Raw genomic sequence first — 18,423 nt, forward strand, 5'->3', positions numbered from 1 at the left:
CCCTAATTTCCTGAGAAATCGCCACACTGATTTCCAAAGTGGTTGCACAAGTTTGCATTCCCACCAGCAATGAATGAGTGTGCCTCTTTCTCCACAACCTCTCCAGCAAAGGCTATCATTGGTGTTTTTGATTTTAGCCATTCTGACAGGTGTAAGATGGTATCTCAAAGTTGTTTTAATTTGCATTTCCCTTATCGCTAAGGAGGTTGAGCATGACCTTAGGTGTCTTTTGGCCATTTGAATTTCTTCTGTTGAGAATTCTCTGTTCAGATCAGTGCCCCATTTTTTTATTGGGTTCATTAGCATTTTAAAGTTTAGTTTCTTGAGTTCTTTATATATTTTGGTGATCAGACCTTTGTCTGTTGCAGGGCTGGTGAAGATCTTCTCCCAGTCAGTGGGTTGCCTTTTTGTCTTAGTGACAGTGTCCTTTGCTTTACAGAAGCTACTCAGTTTCAGGAGGTCCCATTTATTCAATGTTGCCCTTAATGTCTGTGCTGCTGGGGATAAACGTAGGAAGTGATCTCCTGTACCCATATGTTGTAGAGTACTTCCAACTTTTTCTTCTATCAGGTTCAGTGTGTTCAGACTAATATTGAGGTCTTTAATCCATTTGGACTTGAGTTTTGTGCATGGTGATAGATATGGATCTATTTTCATTCTTCTACACGTTGACAACCAGTTCTGCCAGCACCATTTGTTGAAGATGCTCTCTTTTTTCCATTGAATACTTTTAGCTCCTTTATCAAAAATTAGGTGTTCATAAGTTTGTGGGTTAAAATCAGGGTCTTCTACTCGGTTCCATTGGTCGACTTCTCTGTTTTTATGCCAATACCAAGCTGTTTTCAATACTGAGGCTCTGTAATAGAGTTTGAGGTCAGGGATGGTAATGCCTCCAGACGATCCTTTATTATATAAGATTGTTTTGGCTATCCTGGGTTTTTTGTTTCTCCATATAAAGTTGATTATTGTCCTCTCAAGATCTGTGAAGAATTTTGATGGGATTTTAATGGGGATTGCATTGAATCTATAAATTGCCCTTGGTAGAATTGCCATTTTTACTATGTTGATCCTCCCTATCCAAGAGCAAGGGAGATCCTTCCATTTTCTGGTATCCTCCTCAATTTCTTTCTTCATTGACTTAAAGTTCTTGTCAAATAGATCCTTTACTTCCTTGGTTAGGGTTACCCCAAGATATTTTATGCTATTTGTGGCTATCGTGAAGGGTGATGCTTCTCTGATTTCCATCTCTGCTTCCTTATCCTTTGTGTATAGGAGGGCAACTGATTTTTTGGAATTGATCTTGTATCCTGCAACGCTACTAAAGGTGTTTATCAGCTGAAGGAGTTCTTTGCTGGAGTTTTTGGGGTCGCTTATGTACACTATCATATCGTCTGCAAATAATGAAAGTTTAACTTCTTCCTTTCCGATTTGAATCCCTTTGATCCCCTTATGTTGTCTTATTGCTATTGCTAGAATTTCAAGCACTATATTAAAGAGGTATGGAGAGAGTGGACAACCTTGTCGTGTTCCTGATTTTAGTGGAATAGCTTTGAGTTTCTCTCCATTTAATTTGATGTTAGCTGACGGCTTGCTATAAATAGCTTTTATTATATTTAGGAACGACCCTTGTATTCCTAATCTCTCTAAGACCTTTATCATAAAGGGATGTTGAATTTTGTCAAATGCTTTTTCCGCATCTAATGAAATGATCATATGGTTTTTTTCTTTCAGATTATTTATATGATGGATTACATTGATAGATTTTCGTATGTTGAACCAGCCCTGCATCTCTGGGATGAAGCCTACTTGATCATAATGGATAATTTTTCTAATGTGTTCTTGGATTCGGTTTGCCAGTATTTTATTGAGTATTTTTGCGTCGATGTTCATGAGTGAGATTGGCCTGTAGTTCTCTTTCTTGGTTGTGTCTTTGTGTGGTTTTGGTATCAGAGTAACTTCAGCTTCATAAAAGGAATTTGGCAATGACTTCTCTGTTTCAATATTGTGAAATACATTAAGGAGTATAGGTATTAGGTCTTCTTGGAAGTTCTGGTAGAATTCTGCATTAAGGCCGTCTGGACCTGGGCTTTTTTTGGTGGGAAGGTTTTTTATAACAACTTCTAATTCTTCGCGACTAACGGGTCTATTTAGATTGTTCACCTGGTCCTGGTTTAACTTTGGTATATGGTACTTATCTAAAAAAGTGTCCATTTCTTTTACATTTTCCAATTTTGTGGCATACAGGTTTTTGTAGTAAGATCTAATGATTCTCTGAATTTCGTCTGTGTCTGTGGTTATGTCTCCCTTTTCGTTTCTGATTTTGTTAATTTGCGTATTCTCTCTCCGCCGTTTGATTAGTTTGGATAGGGGTTTATCAATCTTATTGATTTTCTCCAAGAACCAGCTTTTTGTTTCATTGATTCTTTGGATTGTTTTCTGTGTTTCTATTTTGTTGATTTCAGCCCTCAATTTGATTATTTCCAGTCTTCTACTTCTCCTAGGTGAGTCTGCTTCTTTTCTTTCTAAAGCTTTAAGGTGGGCTATTAGGTCTCCAATGTGTGCTTTCTCCGTTTTCTTTATGTGGGCACTTAATGCTATGAACTTTCCTCTTAGCACTGCTTTCATAGTGTCCCATAGGTTTGAGTATGATGAGTCTTCGTTTTCATTGAATTCAAGAAAGACTTTAATTTCTTTCTTTATTTCTTCCTTGATCCAGGTGTGGTTCAGTAGTTGACTGTCCAATTTCCATGAGTTCATAGGCTTTCTGGGGATAGCATTGTTGTTGAATTCTAACTTTAATCCATGGTGATCTGATAAGACACAGGTGGTTACCGATATTTTTTTGTAACTGTGTAAGTTTGCTTTGTTACCGAGTATGTGGTCTATTTTCGAGAAGGTTCCATGAGCTGCAGAGAAGAAGGTATATTCTTTCTTATTTGAGTGGAATGTTCTATAGATGTCTGTTAAGTCCATTTGATTCATTACCTCCCTTAATCCTCTTATTTCTCTGTTAGGTTTCTGTCTGATTGACCTGTCCATTGGTGAGAGAGGAGTGTTGAAATCTCCTACTATTAGTGTGTGTGGTTTGATGACTGCCTTGAGTTTTAGTAACGTTTCTTTTACATAAGTGGGTGCTTTTATATTAGGGGCATAGATATTCAGGATTGAGACTTCATCCTGGTGAATTGTTCCTGTTATGAGTAAAAAATGTCCATCTCCATCTCTTTTGATTGATTTTAGTTTGAAGTCAACTTTCTTAGAAATTAGTATGGCCACACCTGCTTGTTTCTTAGGTCCGTTTGCTTGATAAACCTTTTCCCAGCCCTTTACTCTGAGTAGATGTCTGTCTTTGTGGTTGAGGTGTGTTTCTTGTAAGCAGCAGAATGTTGGATCCTGTTTTCGTATCCAATCTCTTAGCCTGTGCCTCTTTATAGGTGAGTTGAGTCCATTGATATTAAGTGATATTAATGACCAGTGGTTGTTAACTCCAGTCATTTTTCCTTTCTTTCCTTCTTTCCTTTGGTAGTAGAGTTTGTGTGTTTCCCTTCTTCAAGTTGTGCTGGTGAAGGGTCATTAGATGTCTGAGTTATTGTGGGCATTGTTGGACTCCTTGGTTTGTGATTTTCCTTCAATTACTTTCTGAAGGGCTGGATTTGTGGCTACGTATTGTTTAAATTTGTTTTTATCCTGGAAAATTTTGTTTTCTCCATTTATAGTGAACGAAAGCTTGGCTGGGTATAGAAGTCTGGGCTTGCATCCATGGTCTCGTAGTTTCTGCAGTATATCTATCCAGGACCTTCTGGCTTTCATGGTTTCCATAGAGAAATCAGGTGTAAGTCTGATAGGTTTACCTTTATAGGTAACTTGACCTTTTTCCTTTGCAGCTCTTAATATTCTTTCTTTATTCTGTATGTTTTGTGTTTTGATTATTATATGACGAGGAGATGTTTTTTTTTGATCCAGTCGATTTGGTGTTCTGTATGCTTCTTGGACCTTCAAAGGAATATCTTTCTTAAGGTTGGGAAAGTTTTCTTCTATAATTTTATTAAATATATTTTCTGGACCATTGAGCTGTAGATCTTCTCCTTCTTCTATCCCTATTATTCTTAGGTTTGGTCTTTTTATTGTGTCCCAGATTTCCTGAATGTTTTGTGATGAGAATTTGTTGGTTATGCTGTTTTCTTTGATGAGAGTGTTTATTTTCTCTATGGTATCTTCAGTGTCTGAGATTCTTTCTTCTATCTCTTGTAATCTGTTGGTGGTACTTGTCTCTGTAGTTCCTGTTCGTTTATTCAAATTTTCCATCTCCATCCTTCCCTCGGTTTGTGTTTTCTTTATTACTTCCACTTCATTCTTCAAGTCTTGAACCGTTTCCCTTACCTGTTTGATTACTTTTTCTTGTTTCTCTTGGTTTTCTTGGGTATCTTTGAGAGATTTATTCATTTCCTCTACCTTTTTGTTTGTAATCTCTAATTGGTTGTGGCAGTTTTTCACCTCCTGTTTAAGGTCCTCTATTATTTTCATAAAATTCACTTTTGAGTCGAATTCTTCTAATTCTTCTGGATTAGGGTGTACACTTCTCATTTCGGGATTCCTGGATCCTGGTGATGTCACGTTGCCTTTCAAGTTGTTGGGGGAATTCTTGCATTGGCGCCTGCCCATCTTTTCCCGTCCCGATAAAACTTCTGGCACCTACACAGGAACTCCTGGATGCCCCAATGAGCCAGGGACTAAGGGAAGTAGGGCGCAGGCAGAGCAGGTCCAGAAGATCACAGCAGAGACTGCAGCCCCAGCAGCAGGGGCCCGCTTTCCCTGGCGGGGACCTTGAGGCCTGCCCTCTAGTCAGGCACTCACTGGTCTGGGCTGGTAGCCTTAGTGAAAGGGCAGGAAACTGTTCCACAGCTAAGGACCTTGCAGACAAGGCAGGCTTGGGGGTGGGGGTGGGGGCGGGTGTGTAGGAGAGAAAGCCTTGCAGCAGGAGCTGGGGGAGGGGTGTTTGTGCTCTCTACCGGGACCGTCTGCCCCAGGATAGCACACACTCACCCGTCCCGATGAAACTTCTCGGCACCTACACAGGAACTCCTGGATGCCCCAATGAGCCAGGGACAAAGGGAAGTAGGGCGCAGGCAGAGCAGGTCCAGGAGATCACAGCAGAGACTGCAGCCCCAGCAGCGGGGGCCCGCTTTCCCTGGCGGGGACCTTGAGGCCTGCCCTCTAGTCAGGCCCTCACTACTCTGGGTTGGTAGCCTCAGTGAAAGGGCAGGAAACTGTTCCACAGTAAAGGACCTTGCAGACAAGGCAGGCTTGGGGGTGGGGGTGGGGGGCGGGTGTGTAGGAAAGAAAGCCTTGCAGCAGGAGCTGGGGGGGGGGGGCGTTTGTGCTCTCTACCGGGACAGTGCGCCCCAGGATAGCACACACTCACCCATCCAGATGGGACTTCTCAGCACCTATGCAGGGATTCCTGGTGGCCCCAATGAGCCAGGGACCAAGGGAAATAGGGGGCAGGGAGAGCAGGTCCAGGAGATCACAAGCAGAGACTGCAACCCCAGCAGCAGGGGCCTGCTTCCCCTGGCGGGGACCTTGAGTCCTGCCCTCTAGTCAGGCACTCACTGGTCTGGGCTGGTAGCCTTAGTGAAAGGGCAGGAAACTGTTCCACAGCTAAGGACCTTGCAGACAAGGCAGGCTTGGGGGTGGGGGTGGGGGCGGGTGTGTAGGAGAGAAAGCTTTGCAGCAGGAGCTGGGGGAGGGGCGTTTGTGCTCTCTACCGGGACCGTCTGCCCCAGGATAGCACACACTCACCCGTCCCGATGAAACTTCTCGGCACCTACACAGGAACTCCTGGATGCCCCAATGAGCCAGGGACAAAGGGAAGTAGGGCGCAGGCAGAGCAGGTCCAGGAGATCACAGCAGAGACTGCAGCCCCAGCAGCAGGGGCCCGCTTTCCCTGGCGGGGACCTTGAGGCCTGCCCTCTAGTCAGGCCCTCACTACTCTCTATACATTACATTTTTAAATGAACTTCACAATCACAATACCCTAATCAATATCAGAAATACATATACATATAACAAAATTGACATTAAATTTAATATAACATGCTGCATTATTTTCTGTGCCAAAAAGAAAAATAATACCAACTTATAAGATGTGATTCATTTCAAGTATATCTCAATGTTAAAATATAAAAATGTGAATATATATGTATGTATAGGATCCATAAAATAGGGCATCATTAATATGAAGCAGTCACACAAATTTATAAGAAAAATGTGTGAAGGCATGAGACAAAAAGAAACAAAAATGAGGAAAATAGTAGTTACCATCAATACTCATCTCTAGACTCCTTAGCAATGAATCAGAATAGGACAGAGATGTAAACACATACATCAGTTCTAAGGTTATTTAAAATAGCACTCAACAGAAACCCTTTAATGTCAAAACTAGGGTAACAAATGTTACCCTTTAATGTCAAAACATAGTAACAAATTATGGTGGATCCTGATTCTTAATAACTTGAAAACAGATAGACAACTTGGAAAAGGTAATATAGACTGTATTATATTCACACAAAATAATTGTAGATGTATTTTTTGTTTGTGTTTTTGTTTTTGAGACAGGGTGTCTCTGTGTCGTTTTGGAGCCTGTCCTGGGACTCATTCTATAGAACAGGATGGTCTCAGACTCACAGAGATCCACCTGCCTTTGTCTCCTGAGTGCTGGGATTAAAGGTGTGTGCCACCACTGCCCAGCTATAAATGTATTTTGAAATATGGAACATATTTAAATATTTTGAAAGATCATTGGCTGTAAACAGTGTTTTGCCAAATTCCAATTTGGGGAGAAGAGCAATCCAGTCGGCAAGCAGACTCATTGCTGATTTAACAACATTGGTTTGCTGGAAGGGATGATATTCCACTAACTAGAGGAGTTTCTCTACTTAACAGAATGTTCTGAGAACCTTTGTGAAGCAATGCCCTTCCTTTGAACCAAATGTCAACATATAGGCTAAGTAGTGACACATCAGCTTGGTTTTTCTTGGAGTTTATTTATTGAAGCAAAGTTTGACTCTGAGGTCTCTTAACAATTAGGAACATTAGGAGCATTTCAATTCATTCTCTTTGATGTTTGAATAACCAGCAAATGTCACCAGAACATATTTTTTAAATCTAAAATCTATGCTTTATGGAGATGGATAATTAGAGAGACTTACCATTAATTTTAACCCACAGGGACTTCCGGGGCCTTATGGACCAAAGGGACCCAGAGGAATTCAGGTAAGGAGGCAAAAAGAAAATCTAAGTTTGAATTGGAATCACATTGGGAGCTTTGAATAGCAACAAAACAATGACAAACAACAACAGCAGCAACAACAACAACCCCCTTGGCCCATGTGTACCATTTTTAATTAAATCAGAGCATCTAGGAACCGAAGCCAGGCATCAGTACTTTTTAAAGGCTCCCGAATGCTTCCAGTATATAAAACCATGTTTGGAAACCACTTTACTAATATTTTGATTGACTCAGACTCTCTAAAGTCAGGCAATGATAGGTACCTCATCAATATACTTGATAACTCCATCTGGTGAATAGCTAACGGAATGGAAAATAATTTACATGAAGAAAGTCAGGTAACTATGAGAGAGCTATATATGAGCAATAGAACTACCTTATATTGCTTCTATGAGGTAGTGATAAGAGTTGTACATTTTTTCTAAATTTGTTTATCTAAATATTTATATTATCCTTGCAACATAAGTAGTTAATTCTTCAAAATATCAAATGAGTCTATAACTTATGACTTTATATACTGTGGACCCCAGAAAATAATTTGGAACAATTTTCCAGTGAAGGGACTTGCCTCTTCTAGAGTAACAATGGATACAGATATGTATAAATAAGTAATTGCAGCATTGCAAACGCTCCCCTGAAGGTCTGTCTGGAGGTACATCTTAGTGGTTATCAAGAAAGCACAAAGCCCTGGCCTTAATCCTTGGCACCCCAAAGACAAGACAAGAACAAAAATCAAACCAACAAAACACCCCTCCCTAGATAGGCTGAAAGTTATGTTTTTAACTCAAGAATTCAGAGACTGTATCTAGTTAACCAGCTTCTTCATTTTAGCCTGGATTTGCCAGAACAAGGCAGTGACAGGCCATTGCAGGCCTGTTGTAAGTGATAGCTTTTAATGATCTGATTAGAAATATTTAAAAAATTGTCGGATAGGCAAAAATCCTTTTAAAGAGTGGACTCTAACACAGGAAGAAGATTAAGAACACACATTCAGAAAACAGACTTCCTATTTAAAATGTTTGTTTTTAGTCTTTGTTGTTTCAGAAGCTTTGAATTTGACTCAAGGAGTTTATGCTATGCATGCTCTTATTTGAATGTGATTTCAAAGTAGGTCGGAATCTCACAGACAGGCTACTGATAGCAGGATTCCCAGCAACCCTAAGAAATTGCATGCTCTTTCTTGATTGGTCTTCTAGTTTGGCACATAATCTAATTCATGGTTTTTACCTTGGAGCAGGGCATTGGTGGACCTCCAGGTGATCCAGGCCCAAAGGGATTTCAAGGAAATAAGGTAATTTTTCCTAATTTGGAGATGGCAGAGGGTCTTTTCCTAGTGCACTATGCTGGACAGGAATCAGTTAATTCTTTGAAAAGTGTATCTGGAAATACTTAGCAACCTGCAGGTGCATGCACGGTGTCAAGCTCAAGAATACACAGAGAGGCAATGGTGTCCTGCTATCATTTACTACTTTATGATTCAGGGACATTATTAGCTATGAGGAACCATTCAGCATTGCTGCTGTGCTTCTGCATTACTTGCGATGTCTAGTATTTATGGCTCACTGGGAACTGAGAAGCAGTACCATGCCACGTGACTCCAGCCATTCCGTTTTTCTCCAGTAACCTTCTCCTCATAACAGTGTATTAGAGGATAGGATTTATGATTGGCATAAAAACAGAAACAAGTAATCTCAACCATCAGTACAGTATTTGTGACAACATCCCATAGATAATCTGCTATGATAGAGGGGAGGGGTGGAATAAGAGCCAGCTAGCATCCTTAGATTCTCTAAAGGGAGTGGTGTTGAAGTACCTGGTTATAGGACTCTCTCTTCCTATGTTTCTAGCCAACTTATTACCTGAAAACAACGCTTCTCTTTCCATTTCTTTTCAATAATCAGTAATTTCATAGATGTGATGAATACCCAGTAATGTACCCATGGATGTAGTGAAGGGAGTTGTGTAGAATTTTTGGGCAACTATTAGCTGCAGAAGACGGCACCTTCCATTGACCCCCGTAAAGGTCATCTTTTGAAGATGATGTTAACTTTAAATTGTAGGGAGCAGTTGGGCAACTTGAGCATTAATTCTCCAGAGGATGGAAAGGGAGTGATGAGTATGTATTTTTAATGAGATAATGACAGTCTGAGATTTCCCAGGCCACTTTTAATTGGCAAATTAAAATAGAATGGGCCTCTCAGCAGGAGCAGGCTTGAGCTTCATCTAGGGAAATGTCTTTTCCAGTCCTTGCCTATGATTAATTCTCTCTGGGGGAAGAAATAGCTCTGTTGAATACCGAGTACTTTTCATAGAATTGTTTCAGCTGTAGGTAAAATCCTGCCAAAAGAAAATGATACACGTCTTGACAGTACATACATATTTCCAGGAATCACTGGTCAAGCATGATGCTAATTTTTACATTTGTAAAACAGAGGTTTAAACTAGGGTCTCAGGGCAGAGGTTTATAGCAGTGACAGAAAACCAGAAGGGATGAGCTATGGAGGGAGGGAGGGACCACACTGGCCTGGTGGTGTCGCTTTGGGAAGGAGAATTGAGGTCTAGCTAGAGGTGACTGATGCATCTGAGAGGAGGCGGGCAGTTTCACAGGGGACTGAGAATGAGGAAGTGGTTTGGGGGTGGTGGTGATGGCTATGGCAGGCATGGTGTGTGGGGACAGGTTCCCAAAGAGTTATTATTATCCTGAGTGCTGGGATTTGAGGCATGTGCCACCACTGCCTGAAACATCACTTTTCTTTGTGCCTAATAGATTTTTTGTTTAGTTTTTTTTAAAATAAATAAACCATTTTTCATAAACTTTAGATTTTAATTCTAGCAATACTCTGACTTTTAATAAGTGAGACTTCTTTGGGGGGAGATGATTATAGCAGTCAAAGAGTCCTGTGTTTAATTTTCATGCTGTGTTCAAGAAGGGAGTCATCTTTCCAAAAAATTTGGATAATTTCATCTCAAGAACATTTCTTTTTTTTTTTTTTATTATGTGTGTGGGTGTGTTCACATTTATATGGTAAATGAGAGTATGTGTGTACATTAGAGTAGGTACATGTATATGTGCAGATATGCATGCACTTATGTGTGTAGAGACATTAGGTTGATGTTAGGAGTCTTCGGGAGTCTTCTTTCATGCCTTATTACCCTTTTATTTTTATTTATTTTTTTTATTCTTTTTTTATTAATTAATTTATTTAATTATTAAAGATTTCTGCCTCTTCCCCGCCACCACCTCCCATTCCCTCCCCCTCCCCCAATCAAGTCTTCCTTTCTCCTCAGCCCAAAGAGCAAGCAGGTTTCTCTGCCCTGTGGGAGGTCCAAGGACCACCCACCTCCATCCAGGTCTATTAAGGTGAGCATCCAAACTACCTGGGCTCCCACAAAGCCATTACGTGCAATAGGATCAAGAACCCATTGCCATTGTTCTTCAGTTCTCAGTAGTCCTCATTGTCCATTATGTTCAGCGAGACCGGTTTTGTCCCATGCTTTTTCAGTCCCCGGCCAGCTGGTCTTGGTGAGTTCCCTATAGAACATCCCCATTGCCTCAGTGTGTGGGTGCACCCCTCGCGGTCCTGAGTTCCTTGCTCGTGCTCACTCTCCTTCTGCTCCTCCTTTGGATCGTGAGACTTCAGTCAAGTGCTCCAATGTTGGTCTCTGTCTCTGTCTTCTTTCATCGTCTGATGAAGGTTAATATTCAGGGGGATGCTTATATGTTTTTCTTTGGGTTCACCTTCTTATTTAGCTTCTCTAGAATCACGAATTATAGTCTCAATGTCCTTTATTTATGGCTAGAAACCAAATATGAGTGAGTACATCCCATGTCAAGAACATTTCTTTAAATATTTTTATTTCTTATTTGCTTGGGATTTTTTTTTTTTAATATGGGGAGGTTGTTTTTGAGATACGGTCTTACACAATCTTGGTTGACCTGGAACTCACTTTACAGACTGAGAAGAACTCACAGAGATCCACCTGCCTCTGCTTGCCAAGTTCTGGGACTAAAGATGTGCACCACCATGCCATTCAGACTTATTTTTAGACATAAGAAAATCCAGTTAAAATTTAATTGTGAGGGGCTGGAGAGATGGCTCAGAGGTTAAGAGCATTGCCTGCTCTTCCAAAGGTCCTGAGTTCAATTCCCAGCAACCACATAGTGGCTCATAACCATCTGTAAAGGGGTCTGGTGCCCTCTTCTGACCAGCAGGCATACACACAGACAGAATATTGTATACATAATAAATAAATATTTAAAAAAAATTTAATTGTGATAAATTATACATGATATTAAATTACTCAGAATCTCTTTTCTTCTATCTTCTCTCTCCTTCCTTTTTATTCCTCACTGCATTTTCCTACTCTTCCCTGTCTTCTCCCATTCCTTTTTTCTTTCACTCTCCACTCTAACAACAACAACAACAACAAAGTCTTCTGCTGAATCCCAGGTCACCCTTGAACTCGGATCTTTCTGCCTCTACCACAAAGTTCGCTGTGAATTGAAAGATGCCACTTTCAACCAGACTCATAATTCTAGCTACTCCAGTGGACGATACAGGCAGAACACAAGGCCAGCTCGGGCAACTTAGTAAGACTTTGTCTCAAAATTAAAATAAATGAATAACATAAAAGGAAAGTAAGAGAATTTGGCTGTATAGTTCAGTGGTTGAGTACTTACTTAGTATATAAGACTCTGGTTTAAATCCCTAGCAGCAAACATCCTCTCCTCCCCTGCCATGAGTTCAGGCAATTCTAGGGAATGTACTGGGTGTTACTTGGAAATTGTGAGGTAGAAATGAGTTTCCTTGTCTATGTTTCATTATATTTCTGATTTCAGGCAATAAATTATTGTGCTCTTTTTTCTTCTTCTCCTCCTTCCTCTTCCTACTTCTGATTCTTTCTTATTTATTTCATGTTATGATAATTTGCCTATATGTAAATATGTCCACTATGCATGGCTTGTGACTGCAGAGGCCAGAAGAGAGCATAAAACCTTTAAAACTGGAGTTGCAGGCAGTTGTGAGATGCCACGTGGATGCTGGGAACTGAATCAGTGTCCTTTGGGAGAACAGCAAGTGCTATAAACTTCTGGTCCATCTCTCTAGTGCCTGGTCTCTTAATCCTTGCTTTGAAATTATTAGTACTTTCTTGTGATTTTTAATTTTTAGGCCTGTTCATCAGAGGTATGACACATTGATCTTGGCTAAAGTTTTTTTTCATCTTATACATTTGTGAGTATATTGTCTTAAGAATAAGGTTTTGGGGAACAATCCCATCTTGCCTTTTGGGATGTGCTTCTAAATTGTGACCATATAATGACATTTGGTCTTCAGTCTGAAAATCATGCTATATTGCAATTATATTGTTTTTTTTTTAATTTTCATATATTATTTGGTTAGAAAATATTTTAAGAAATTGTGGTTGAAATTTATGTAAAAAAATCTGTAGATTTCAAGCAGTCTGAATTATTTTCTAATGAGCCTGGGCAAGGTTATTTATCCTCACACCTCTACACTCATAGTTAACATTATTGTACATTTCTTATGTGACATGTACAGTTCTTAGTATGCTATTGCCAACATTGCCTCCTGGAACATGATTTATTCTTATCCCACTTTATACAAATTAAGCTTCTGAGGTTCCAAGAATGTGAGCAATGCTCTCAGGCTCTTAGAGCCAGAAACCATCCACACCAGGGGATAAAGTCTGCTTTTATCCGCGATGCGATATTTACTCTCCTTCAGAAAACAAATGTTGAATTTCCTGAATATTTGACCCGAGACCAGTGCGTTTCTTATAGCCAGCTTGGAAATGACATCTGTCGCCCTCACAGTCCATTCTAACTGTGAGAAACAGTTTCTTGAAAGGTCATTTCTGCTTGCTTATAATGATCACACGAAATCACAGGAAAGAAAGAAGGAAATTGCCTGGAAAAAAGAAACTGTTCTAACTGCACTTTCAACTACTGTGTCGCTAACAGTCCAAAACAGCAACTGTACACTTACAACATTCACGATGATTCCGTGAGAGTGTCTAGATGGGGCCTGCCTATGGCTTTGAATTATGAATGGTGTCTCTCATGAACTACAATCACTGTTTGTTGTTCTGGGTTGGATTTTTTTTTTTTCATCAAAGGTCTCCTCAACTCAGAAAAGGTGGCCAAAGAATAAAAAGAAAAAAAAAATAGCATTGCTAAATCAGGAAAAATGTGCCTCTGGCCCAGTTTCACCAATCATTTCTGCCATTAATACTTTCCACATGAAAAGTAACTCCTATTCTGCCCTGAATGCCCTTGCTGCCATAGCAACAAAACACAGATTTTTCTTAGAAGTAAGTCTTGCTTCAGAAGCCTTAGGCTCTTCCATTCACAAGGATCATGTAATAGCTCTCAGAAGAACATCCCAACAGTCTTTGAAATCATTAGAAATATAATTATAGATGTGCCCCAAACCCCTTATCCCTGGGACCGAGATGAACTTGTATCCCCAGGAGAGACTGGCGCCCTAGAGACCCAGCACTGTCTACTTTCCCAAGATAGGTTGTTGTCATTGGCCCAGGCTGTAATCAACGGGGTCCTCCGCTAGTTCACCAGAATGCATCAAGATGAGGAGGCCTTTCAACTGGTTCTGAGCCAACAAGCACAGTCGGGGGTGGCAGGGACTAAATGAGCCACTCTTGCTGGTTCTTGAGGCCCTTCTAAGGTTATTTGTAAGGGATAGTTCTTTCTCAAATCTCATGCAAATCTGCTCTTTCTAGGACTCTGTCTGAGGGGAAGGAGCACATTATAGCATCTGTGAAGCTGCCTGTGACACTCAAAGGTGCCCCACAGGAGAACCGGTTGTTGATCAGGGCCCAAAGAGCACTCGTGATACCCTGGTGCCTCTCCTAAGGAAAAGTACTACACAGCATTCCTCAAACTATTGGAATTGGTGATACTAATACTATATCACACGAACTTATCTTCAGGGGCGGCTGTCTTCCATATCCCACCTTGCACTCTTCTGGGATATCCACAATATTTTCTAAAGGACTTTTTTCTTGGGGTTTTCTTCTTGTTCTTTAGGTTCAACTATAAGAAACACTAACTCTTACATGGGAGCCTTTGTCTTTGTGTTCAGTTTAGCTTCAGAGACACTAAGAAAACTCAGAGAAATCAAGAGGGGGCAGTGGGTGGTACAGGGAATTGAATGAGTGTCTGGAATAGCTGATTATTTTCCTAACATTATAAACTGGGCACTATGGTATAGTATTCACCCATCAATAGATATTCCTGTGCACTAATTAAAACATTCTTTATACTTCCAGGTTCTCCTCAAAGTGGTAGGAGGGTGATATGTGTGTGACCTAGAGTCTTATATTTTCTATAATTTCAATATTTTATGGGGATAGAAATATCACTCTGAAGACACAGTAGTTTTAAAATGCATTACTTTTGGCTATTATTAAAATACTTTTTTGACTCAGAGTTAGTGTAGTGGCTCTAGAAAATCTAGGACAGTGGCTCTCCACCCATGTGACACAACATCCTCGACAACCCTCGGTCTCCAAGATATTTATATTATGATTCCTAGCAAAATAACAGTTATGAAGTAGCAACGAAAATAATGTCATGACTGGGGGTCCCCACATGAGGAACTGTGTTAAAGGTTTACAGCATTAAGAAAGTTGAGAACCACTGCTCTTGGGGGTTAACCTACTAAACATAACTAATATTTCCAGTTGTGGTTTGGAAATAGTTAAATACCATAATAAGAAAAACTTAAAGAATTTTAGATTTCTCTTTAAACAAGAATCATGTGTAAAAGGTCTCAAACAACTCGTTGCTTTCAACTACCTACCAACGATGGCTCGTAACGTGATATGTAGTATCTTATAACCTGATGGAAGGTGAGTCAGAGAAAGTTTATGCAGTGTCTGCAGTTCTCAGTGAAAGTAACTAATCAAGAGCGCTTTCAGGTTCACAACCCTCTAAGCACAGGGGTTGTATAAGTGATTCTGAAAGAGCACTTGGATATAGCAGCTCCAGTCTTGGGCTCTCTGGTTCTCGTAGGGGGGCTGACAGTTCTAGACTGTGATGGGTCAGTGCAAAGGAAGGAGCGCTTTCTAATTTTCATTATAATATTTATATAAATAAAATTACTGACAAAATTTTGAGACTCTTTTGCTTTCAGAGATGCCTAAGTCTAAATATTATTTCTGTTCCAACTCTAATTAAAGGGAAGAAATTGTTAGGAGTTCAGCAGTTCCTGATGTGGAAAGAGCTTTGACTTGCATGAGCATCTGCTCACCAGGAATTTAAGCACGGTTATTAATTTATCTGCCATGAGACAACTGATAGTGACAACTTGAAAGAGTTGCCAGAACATGTGGGGTATCAGCCAACGACTTCAAGGCAGATGATCTTCATGCCTAAACCTCTGATCTCTATGACCGTGGCAGCTGGGGTGGACTGTGTTCACGCATGTTCAAGTGTATCTATGCAGTTAGAGCCTGCCAACACAGAAGCTCTCATGACCCAAAAGATCAGAAAAGCTGCCCACACTTCCCAGGACATTTCTGTAACTCATATGACTAGCTAGATTGAGTACTAAATAGAATAGACCCAGCCACATGTTCAGAGGAACGCCAGGGTTTTTATAATTATATCAACTGCAATAGCTAATTTGCAGGAGAAGCCGCTCATTCCAAGGATAAGGCATTCATTAAAATTGTAAAATATATATTACCTAAAATAATGTGAACCACTGAGGAAAATTCATTGGAATCCAACATGCTAACAATGTTATTTAACAGATATTATTTATACTTCATTTTTATCATTTCAGTGAACATTGTATGAACCAAACAATATTTCCTCCTTCTAGCCTTCAAGTGTGCATTGTAACACATCCCACTGTCAGATTGGTTACCCCTTTCTATAAGTCAGTGCTTTTGTTGCTCCAGGAATGAAGCTTGAATGTTTTCCAGCAACTTACTTTGTGCAAGAGAAACCGAAAGTGTCTGTCAGAGGAGCAGTTTTGAAAATCTCTCCTGAGTGGCTTCTACCAGTCTTTTATTTTAGTGAAAGCGCCATTCATTTCTCTAGCTTTGGTTGTGTGTGAGGGAGCGTGACTTTGTGACCAGATAGCCCTGCATGAACTGTCATTTCTGCCTGACCAACATGATCAAACTGACAACCCCATGCTACGGTTATTGAAATCTAATAGTACTGTTAGTTTTAGTTTTCCACAGTTCTTTGTTTTCATAAAATGTTTTCTTTAGAAAACACAGATTGATAAATGTGTGGTCTGTGGTCAAGTAGACTGTATTTTAAAAATATTTAAAATTGGAAATGTGAAATAATGGTGGTCCCACAGTACAGTTTGTTAAGTATGAGTTTATATATAAAGTTCCAGTATGTAATCACAGTACTGACAAGTATAATTTACGTTAGTTTTATCACTGATGCAGTCACACATTGATTCTGTAGACCTTAAGTACCTGAAATGGTATGTGAGTTGGTTCATTAAGTTCTCTTTTCTCTTGGCTTTCATCTTATCATTTATTATCTTATCTTCCCCTGAAAGATCTTCTGTTATGAATATATTATAACTCTGAAATTTGTGCCTTTCATCCGACTCCCAGAATCAAATGGGTTTTAAAACTCTTTAAAAATTAAAAGTACATGACTTTAAGAGGTAGTTGGCAACGGTAACTGAGGGCACCATCTCTGTTGCCAAGCTGTGAGGCTGACAGCAGTGTTAGACTTTTTTGGCTGTATGATTTGGCATACTAATTTGCTTCCCTGTGACTCAGCTTTGTTATCCATGTTCTGGGTTGATCAAATTTGTTGTGAGGGTAGGATAAATTAATATACGCAAAACATCCACTTAGCATCTGTTCCAGAGTGAATCCCACACATGCTGCCAAGTTTTATGAAGCAACTGAATCTTTTGACAGCCTTCCTCAGAGCATCAGAAGTCTGTTCTTCCCCAAAGTAAGCCTTTGTCACATAAAACCTTCGCTGGAACACGAGAAAGTAGGTGCTCAAAATGGAGAACAATTCAAATGTTCTTAATAAATATTGACTCTCCTGTGCCCTCCTTTCTGCTTGGCTGTCTTAACAGAAAGGCCTTTCTGACTTTCTCCTAGGTCTCTGCACAGGCCCTCTATTAGGTTTCTGTTGAGAATGTAGCCTGGCCACATTTGAACCATTTTGCACAAAGAAAATGCTCATAGTTACCCTTTTTCCTTTTGAAAGCCTTAGAACATTTATTACAAGACTCAGATTTGATTTAGTATCACCTGTATCTCAGAAATGACTCAAAGAAGTTGCCAAAACCTCCTTTCTGTGATGAAAGGGACCCAATGTTTAAACTGTTCATAATTATAACGAGTTTCAATGAATTAGGTAGCCCTTCCATTAGTAGTACTCAACATTTCTAATGCTGTAACCCTTTAGTACATATAGTTCCTCATGTTGTGGTGAGCCCTAATCATAAAATTATTTTCATTGCTACCACATAACTGTAATTTTGCTATGGTTATGCATTGAAATGTAAATATCTATGTTTTCTGAAGGTATTAGATAACACCTGTGAAAGGGTTATTTGATCTTAAAGGGGTCATGGACCACAGGTTGGGAATCACTGCCTTATTATTTTAGAGAAAGGAAAGGTTATCTTTGGTTAGAGTCTGTGATAGGTACATAAGTGTTAGATTTTCTTTGCCTGAACTTTCTTGAGAATGTTAGCTTAAGATCTTTATTGTTGTATCATTATTCTTTTAACTAAAAAAACATTAATTATGTCTGGTGAGCTTGAAGGAAAAATTGTGTAATAGTCACTTGGCACTATTATACATTAATAACTACATGCCTAAACCAGTTGCCTTTATTGAAAATTTAACTACAAAGGAGAATTCTCAGACCCACAGTTTCTCCCAGATATCCATACAGTCGCTGCTCCCTTGCTGAGGCTCAGTAAACATCTGATGCTTAGGAGTTTGCATGAATAACTATAGTTAGCTAAGCACTGAGAAATCAAAGGGTAGCAAAATCTCACTTATCCTCTTCTTAGACTGGTAGTGGAAGCTTGGAACCACATTAACACACTGGGAATGCAGACGTGCAGAAAAATGGTGCTCTCATATTG

The 18,423-nt window shown here is 39.8% G+C and overlaps 1 protein-coding gene across 1 annotated transcript in view; it reads left to right on the forward strand.

Moving 5' to 3' along the window:
• The window catches only part of Col28a1 (collagen type XXVIII alpha 1 chain), a 162,132-nt gene that overhangs the window by 26,825 nt on the left and 116,884 nt on the right, over positions 1–18,423 (forward strand). Inside the window, exons 9-10 of the mRNA XM_057779390.1 lie at positions 7,228–7,272; positions 8,526–8,579. Of these exons, the coding sequence (XP_057635373.1) occupies positions 7,228–7,272; positions 8,526–8,579 (99 nt within the window). The remainder of the gene's footprint in view (positions 1–7,227; positions 7,273–8,525; positions 8,580–18,423) is intronic.

Source organism: Chionomys nivalis, chromosome 1 (assembly GCF_950005125.1).
Source record: "Chionomys nivalis chromosome 1, mChiNiv1.1, whole genome shotgun sequence".
Taxonomy (NCBI): Eukaryota; Metazoa; Chordata; class Mammalia; order Rodentia; family Cricetidae; genus Chionomys; species Chionomys nivalis.